This window comes from Musca vetustissima, unplaced genomic scaffold (assembly GCF_032173495.1).
Source record: "Musca vetustissima isolate MV318-11 ecotype Yass unplaced genomic scaffold, APGP_CSIRO_Mvet_v1 utg308228, whole genome shotgun sequence".
Lineage (NCBI taxonomy): Eukaryota > Metazoa > Arthropoda > Insecta > Diptera > Muscidae > Musca > Musca vetustissima.
This window is the reverse complement of record NW_026876676.1, coordinates 1-8,900: the sequence shown is the minus strand read 5'-3', so window position 1 is coordinate 8,900 and position 8,900 is coordinate 1. Positions and strand designations below refer to the sequence as shown.

The 8,900-nt window shown below is 35.2% G+C and overlaps 1 protein-coding gene across 1 annotated transcript; it reads left to right on the top strand.

Annotated features, from left to right (window-relative positions):
- Positions 1-6,594: 6,594 nt before the first annotated feature.
- Positions 6,595-8,894, top strand: LOC133321249 (protein hunchback-like; the record flags this gene model as incomplete). Its single annotated transcript, XM_061530337.1, has 1 exon — positions 6,595-8,894. A coding segment is annotated over exon 1 (2,300 nt), but the record flags the coding sequence as incomplete, so codon positions are not given.
- Between the last annotated feature and the right edge of the window lie 6 nt (positions 8,895-8,900).

The window sequence follows — 8,900 nt, the reverse complement described above, 5'->3', positions numbered from 1 at the left end:
TTGTATACATTTTGGCAAGACAGTGGAAGGAATGAAGGGCTTTTAAAATGCTGTGGAAAGTATTAAAAAAAATTATTTATTAAAAATTAATTCAATGAAGAAAAATATTAAAAAATCCTTATTTAAAAAAAAAATAATTTTTAAAGAAAATCTTTGGGGTTTTCAAATAGAAACTTATGATACTCTAGAAACAATGTTTTAAAGAGTACATTTTAGTGATTACAAATTGTCTACGTTTACAAAAATCAGTCTAAAAAATTAAATTTTTAAATAAAATTTTCAAGGAGCTAGACCTTTTTTTTGGGAGTTTAAGGAATTAATATTTTAATTTCGGCAGATATATTTGAACAAAAAGATTGTGTCCTGGTTTTAAGGGAAGATTTTCTGAGGGATTAAAACTGATTTTTTATATTAAGTTGTTTGTTCTGAAATACATAAAAATGTAATTATTAAAAATTATTAAAAAATTAAAAAACATATTACAAATTATAATTTCGAATTTGGAAGGATATTTTTGTTTTTTTTTTTTTTTGAAATGTGAAAATTGGAGTTTTATTTCTTTGTATAGTATTTTCTTAAGATTATAGTCTTGCATCCCCTTAAGTCTAGTTTGATTTCTGTAAATTTCTGTAATATTTCTACGATTCAAACAGAATACCAAATGGTATATGCCACGGTTGCTCAATTAGGTCCAGATTTACATATACCTCCAAATACATCATTTTGATCGATTTCATACAAATGGTACACAAATGAATCCGATTGACATGCAATCTTTCATAGATTTCAAAATGGTATGTGTTGTTTTAAATAGTTCAAATATCTATGTAAATCACACGCCCGATTCTATGTCTATGGTCCTGTAAAGATTATATGTCTGTTCTATCTACAGGATATTATATATATTGCCATGTCTTGTATGTATCCAAAGTAGTGAAAGGTATCATATAGTCGACCCCCATCCGACTTTGGTCATTCCTTACTGGTCCTTTTTCTTATTTTAAGTCCAAGGTTTGAATAGTATTTGAAATGTTTTTTTTTTTATATAACGGGATTGAAAAAATATTTTTGTAAAAATACATATTTCGAACTTCCGTAACAAAATATTATTTTTTTTTTAATCCCCACTACCATAATTCTCGAATAACTATTTTATAAAAGTCCTTGAAGAGTATCTTATAATAATCCAGCTTTGGTCCTTAAAAAATAATCATTTTTAACTTCAAACAGATGTTCGTCCTTCGAAATATATTTCTTTAAAAATTCGCATTTGTTGTGATCCTTGAATATATCCTACATAGGTCTAGCTCCTTGAAAATTTTATTTAAAAAATATTTTTTTTTTCATTTAAATTTCAAAGACTATATCAGGCGGTTGCCTCGGATAATCCTCCAAAAATATTTTTTTTAACGATATTCTCTTAATAGTAATCCTTGTCTTATGTTCATGCCCTTAAAATTATATTTCATAATTTATGATTCGGTTGGTCCTTAGAAGAAAAAACAATTCTTTAAAAAGATCCACGCCACTAAAACCCTTTGGAAAAACAATACAAATTAAAAATCAACGCCTACGACGGAGCTTGGGAATAATATTAATTAAAAAACACACCTTTTTCCGGTCTTGGGAACTAAAAACCACGTTCATCGGAGGCCTTGAAAAAATTTCTTTAAAAAGTCCACGTTTGTCGGAGTCCTTTTTTTCGGTTTTGGGAACATATTCTTTGAAAAATCCAGGACTTTCTTGACCCTTAAACATGTTTCTTTCAAAAATCCTCCTTGGTAAAATACTCTTTAAAAATTCAGAAGTATGTCGAACGCTTGTCCTTGAAAAAAACAAATCTTTAAAAAATCCACGCTTGTATGAGTCCTAGAAAAAATGTTTTTTAAAAATCTACGCTTGTCTGAGTCTTTGAAAAAATTTGCTTTAAAAAATCCACTGCTTGTCTAAGTCATTGAAAAAATATCTTTAATAATCTAGACTTTGGCAGTCCAGTGTCGGGATCAGTCAATACTACTCCCAGCAGTAACAACACCTCCCTCATCCATCCCTCCTTAAATGGTATTCACCAAGACCACCAACCTGACACCACGTCTCACACCTCACACCTCCCACCACCCAAACTCCTCGTCATCTTGGACGGTGGTGATACAACCCATGAATCTACAACCTAAAATCTGGGCTTGTGATTGTTAATAGAAAAAATGGGTTGTTCCTCTCCAATCTTGTGGTAGTCCATAGATTTTTTTAAATAATGCATGCTCTTAACAGTCCTTATGAAAATATATATATTTTTTTAAATCCAAGCTTCTGAGTCCTGAGAAATATTTTTAAAAAATAGGGCTTAGATATAATTTAGATATTATGGTTTGTTTTAATCCAGGCTTGTGATAGACCATAGAAAAATATTTTTTAATAATGTGCTAAAAATCGCTTATTAAAATATTTTTTTAAGGGAACCCCTCCCCCCATTCACGACTTTAATTTTTCAAGATTTTCAATGAGCTGGTAAATCAATACCAATGCTTGTTAAGGTTTGTAACTTCGCACATATATATTTGAAGATTTAAAAGAGAAGAAAAATAATTTACAAAAAAATTTTGTTATTGTTTTGTTGTTGTTTTTTTGTAATTAAAGAGAAGTCCTTATTTTTGATGGCGGGCATGATAGCTCCTCACTGGAACATCGGAATCCGAAAATTCCAACGGTATTAGAAAGAGTACATGTCTGGCTCTCATATGAACTAAGATTATTGACTTCGCTCTAAAATTAACAAAGTTGCGGACATTTGAAAAAAATATTTTTGGAAAATCGCTGATTTTTGGCCAAAAACTAAGTTAAAAAATAAGGAAGATCTTCACCGATTGGCTTTATCCTAGTTCATACAATAGCTATACACTCACAGAGAAACCTGTAAAAATTTGGAATCGATTGGGTTATTAGTTTTTGAGTTATCGTGCCCGTCATTCGTAAAAAAATGTTTAGAGAAAAACGCGTTTAAAGTTTGAGAAGCCCTTCAGCCGTCACTTGATGCTGACACAATAAATCGGCTGTATCTTCAAGAGTTCTTAAGATTTTCACTTGAAATATGAAATAATAGATTTTTTTTTTAAATTTTAAATTTTTGATATTTATTCCTATGATAGTCCATAGATATATATTTCTTTAGTCTACACTTCCGAAGGTCTCAGGAAATATATGTATGTTTTTTTCAAATTTTCAATTTTGGGGGAAATTTGAAAAATATTTTTTTTGTGCTCTTACAAGTCCTTATCAAAATTTTTTTTTTAATTCACACTTCTGAAAGCCTTGGATATTTCAAAAAAAAAAAAATAGGGTTTGTGTTTGCTATAGAAAAATGGTTTATTTTAATCAAAGCTTCTAGTAGCCCATAGACAAATATTTTTTTTTAATAATGTGTAATCCTGTAGTCCTTATCAAAAACCTTTTTTAAGTTTTTCTTCTGAAAGTCCTTAGAAAAAATATTTTCAAAATTTGCGCTTTTGACAGTCCTTAGAAAAAAAATAATAATGTGTAATCTTGATAGTCCTTATCAAAATATTTTTTTAACCAAGCTTCTAAAAGTCCTGGAAAAATATTTCTAAATATTTGCGTTGTTTATAGTCCTTAGAAAAATAGGCCTTATCAAATGATATTTTTTACATCCACGCTTCTAAAAGACCTGGGAAATATTATTTTTTCAATATTTTTTTAATAATCTGTAGTCTTGGTAGATTTTTTTAAAGATTTAAAGATTCTTTTAATTCGCACTTCTGAAAGTCCTCAGAGAAAATAGAATAATAGGCCATAGAAAAAAATGTAATAATGTATGCTTTTAATGCCTCCTTATCAAAATATTTTTTTTTAATCCACGCTTCTGAAAATCCTTGGAATTTTTGTTTTTATGTTGTGCTTGATGTCCTTAGCAACATATTTATTTTTTTTAGAAATGTGTGCTCCTAATTAGGACTATTTTTTTCTTAAATCCATGCTTATGAATGTCCTGGTATAAAATACTTTTAAATATTTGGGCTGTTCGTATTCTGTTCTGAAAGTCCTTAGAGAAAATATTTTTATTTTAAATATTTGCGTTCTTAGTAGTCCTTCTCAAAATACATAATATTTGTTAAATCCACGCCTATGAAAGTCCTTAGTAAAAATATTTTTACTGATAGTCCTTAAAATTTTTTTGTTATTATCCCTGCTAATGAGAGTCCTTCTAAAATATTTTTTTTTTTATTCTAAGATTCTGATGTTAGAAAGAAAGAAATCAATATTGCCGGTCATGAATCCCTAAATATTTGCGCTTATGAAAATATTTAGGGATTCATGACCGACATAGAAAAATCATTTGAAAGTATAATAATTAGATTTATTTTTTTATAATATATTTCCCAATAGTCCTTATTAACAGATATATGTATATTGTTTTTTTTTTAACTTCACATGTAATAGTCCTTAAAAATATATTTGTTACTAAAACACTAAAGCTTGGATTTAACAAAAAATAAAAGGTTATCCTCCTTGATTTTCTTTATTTATTTTTTTTTTCATTAAATCTACACTAGTGATAGTCCTCAGAATATTCTCTGAAATATCTTTACAAAAACTAGTAAGTGTCCTTAGAAAAATATTTTCTTAAAATGCACGCTTCTGTTGATCCTTTGATTTTTTTTATATTTACCTTTTTTCTATTAATCCTTAGAAAAAAAATGTTTTTTTAACCACCATCTCCTTTTCTATACCATCAAGTGTTTACATATTTGTTTATTTTCTTTTGCGGAAAACCACATCCACTGTCTGTCCCTTAACAACTCTTTTTTTATTTCTTTATGGGATTTTTTTATTTGCCTCTCTAGCTCTCTCTTTTTTCGTTGGTGGTTTACTTTTTATGAGATCGGACACTTGGCCTAATGCATGTTTACATATTCCGCAAAAATAATTTTTCCAGCTTAGTATAACTACGCTAAATCTCTCTGGCCCTTGCATTGATCCCTTTTTTAACAAAAGTTAAATCCGTTTTTTTCTACGACTTCGTCGTCATCGTCTTGATCATCCATGGCTTAATGCCTCCTCGTTCATAAAATCCCCGATGGATTTATTTTTCGCGTTTTTAAGTCCGGCTCAAAAGTTAAGTAAGGTCGAATGTTTGTTTGTGCGTGCGTGTTAAGTAAGCGATTAGAGGACGGTGCTGTAACGCTGTTTTTAAATCGCCGAGATTAGCGGAGTGTGTGCCGTGCTAGGACTACACAAGCCGGGCATATAGTTAGTGGCTTATGTTTTTAATCCATTCTCAAAAATCAACAAGGATTTTGATCCAGACTAGTCGCACACACACACACATACATGCACACATCTTCTACGTACCTGACCTACCTGGCTTGGTGACGGCGGCGGCGGGATTGGTTGGTTGGATGGTTTTGCGCTCGTGTGCCCACAGAGCCTACCTGGTTGTGTGTGTGCGTGTACACACACATTGACTTCTTCATCTAATCTCTCTCGCTGTGTGCTGTGTGTGTGCATATGGGGAGGCTGTGCGTAAATGAGGGTGTGTGTGCCTATATCCTTTTTCTCTCACTCTCTCCCATTGGCTCACTCTCCCTCTTTGTGCATGTTTTGCCTTCTCTGTTTTCGTTTAAATATCTGTGTGTTTTTTGCTTAGAGCATCAGTTGCATTTCAGCATCGAAACGTGAAACATAAACACGCTCCTACAACTCTTCTTTTCTACGAACTTATTTTTATTTTACGAAGAAGAGTTTCGAAAACAAGATTTTATAAAAATCGAGTTTTAATTTAGAATCATCAAAAAAAAATATTTTATACGGATTACCAATCATCGACAACTTCCAAGAAGTTTTATCACAATTTTGGATTTATTTTTTTAAATTTAAAATTAATTTTTTGGAAATTATAAAAAACCAACAACAACAACGAAAAAGTGTCAACGAAGAAATTAAAATTGGATTTTAATTTTTTTTCGCCCACCAATTGGATTTCTTTTAATAAGGTACCTATCAGCTCAACAAAAACCACATTATTTGGATTACTGTGCAATAAATAAAAAAGTGAACAAAAAAATTACAACAAAATTAAAAAAAAAAAACAAAAGAATATTGAAATTTAAAAAAAATCACTCAAAACAATTTTTTGAAAGTGTTTCAATATAAGAAAAAACCTTCTCATGTGCCCAACCAAAAGCATATTTTTTTTTTTGCAAGGACATAAAAACAAAAATCCTCCTTGCCTCCCACCCCTCCATTTGGGTTTGCTGGGAATCGCGTAAAATTCAGCGCTTGCGCTGTAAACCCGCCGCACAAAAAATATTTTTTTATTTTTGTTGTAATTTTCTTTCATCATTTTTTTCGTCAAAGCCTTAAATCTTTTTTTTTACATTTTAACTAATTTTTAAATATTTTTCTCAATTTCTTTCAGATCTCCTTTTAATACTTTTTTGGAAAGCTGGATAACAAATCACAAAAAATTATAGATTGAAAAAATTCAAAAACAAGGGATTTTCCCCAAAATCACAACCAAAACACACACACACATACCCACCACACACACACACCATGCAAAATTGGGACAGCTCCAACATGCAACAAACAGCCGCCGTCAACAACAGCAGCAACAATTTCATGGAACACAACACATGGTACAATCAAATGTTTGCCGCCAATATTAAACAGGAACCGGGTACTAGTCCCTACCACCCACAGCAGCAACAACAACAACATACAATGATGGCCGCCTCCCAGTCACAGCACTCACCTTTGGAGAGCTACTTGAAGCAACACAGCAGCCACAACAACACCAACAACCATTTACAGTTCACCAATCCCGAAGCTGGCACTCCCTCACCCAACAATGCCGCCGCCGGCGATTTCTTTGAACAACAACAACACCAGCTATACCAACAACACTTTCAACAGGCCCAACAGGCTGCCGCTCAAAATCAGGTTAGCTCTCATCTGCCCTTGGGTTTCAATCCATTGACACCACCCGGTCTACCCAATGCCGTATTGCCGGGCATGAATCACTACTATTCCGCTCAGCAGCAGCAACAACAACAACGTCTTTTGCAACAAACCCCCTCACCTGCCTCCTGCCTAAATGATGTTCATCACGACAAGAGTTCTGCACTGACACCACGTCACACACCACCCATGGACATTACACCACCCAAGTCCCCCAAAACCTCATCGGCGGTACAACCCATGGACCAACATCACGAAGATCAAGACTTGATCTCGAATTCCAGTGAAGACTTGAAATACATTGCCGAATCCGAAGATGATGAATCGATCCGCATGCCCATCTACAATTCGCACGGCAAAATGAAGAACCACAAATGCAAGTCCTGTGGCATGGTGGCCATCACCAAAATGGCTTTCTGGGAACATGCCCGCACCCACATGAAACCCGAAAAGATTCTGCAATGTCCCAAATGTCCCTTCGTCACGGAATTGAAACACCACTTGGAATATCACATTCGCAAGCACAAGAATCTCAAGCCATTCCAGTGCGATAAGTGTTCCTACAGCTGTGTCAACAAGTCCATGTTGAACTCACATCGCAAATCGCATTCTTCGGTCTATCAATACCGTTGTGCCGATTGTGATTATGCCACCAAGTACTGCCATTCCTTCAAACTGCATTTGAGGAAATATGAACACAAACCCGGTATGGTTTTGGATGAAGAGGGCATTCCCAATCCCTCGGTGGTCATTGATGTCTATGGTACCCGCCGAGGTCCCAAAAATAAGTCAGCAGCCAATGCTGCCTTGAAAAAGGCCTGTAGCGATTTGAAGATACCTCCCACCTCACAATTATCCGCCGCATTGCAGGGTTTTGCCTCACAGCAACCAGCTTCGCCAGCCAAGAGCAATAGTTCGGTGGCTTCGGAATTGCCAGCCTTGACTTTGAATATGTCATTGCAACAGAATTTGCAGCAGCAACAACAACAACAGCAATCACCTGGTGGCCAAAGCCAAAGCAGTCAGCAGCAGCAAATTAACAACTTGTTACCTCCCCTGGCCTCGTTGTTGCAACAAAACCGCAACATGGCCTTCTTCCCCTACTGGAACTTGAATCTCCAGATGTTGGCTGCCCAACAACAGGCTGCCGTCTTGGCCCAGCTCTCACCTCGTATGCGTGAACAATTGCAGCAACAGCAACAACAACAAAATAAGCAAAACGAAGCCGCTGATCCGGAACTCATTGATGGCGAGGATGATGACGAAGAGGAAGATGATGAAGATCAAGAGGAATTCGATGGCAAATCGGTGGATTCTGCCATGGATCTATCTCAGGGTACCCCCACCAAAGAGGAACAACAAACCCCCGAAATGGCCATGAACTTGAAATTGAGCGAAGAACATGGTGAAACTCCATTGTTCTCCTCCTCTTCGGCAGCCCGGCGTAAGGGTCGTGTCTTGAAATTGGATCAAGAGAAAAACGGTGCAATGCACATACAATCGGCACCCACCTCACCACAACATCATGCCACGGAAATGCCAACCAATACTTCTTCGCCTATTCACCCCAGCCAGGTTGGAAATGGTGAGCACTGTTCCGCAGCCGATGAGTCTATGGAAACAGCGGCTGGACACCATGCCGCCAACAATACCTCTGCCAATACCAGTGCAAGTTCCACGGCCTCCTCATCGGGTAACAGTTCCAACAGCTCCTCCTCATCGTCCTCGAATGCGAACAGCAACTCCTCCTCGGCAGCTGGCAGTCCCGCCAACAACAACACCACCATGTACGAATGCAAATACTGTGATATCTTCTTCAAGGATGCCGTGCTCTACACCATTCACATGGGCTATCACAGCTGTGACGATGTCTTCAAGTGCAACATGTGTGGTGAGAAATGTGATGGACCCGTGGGTTTGTTTGT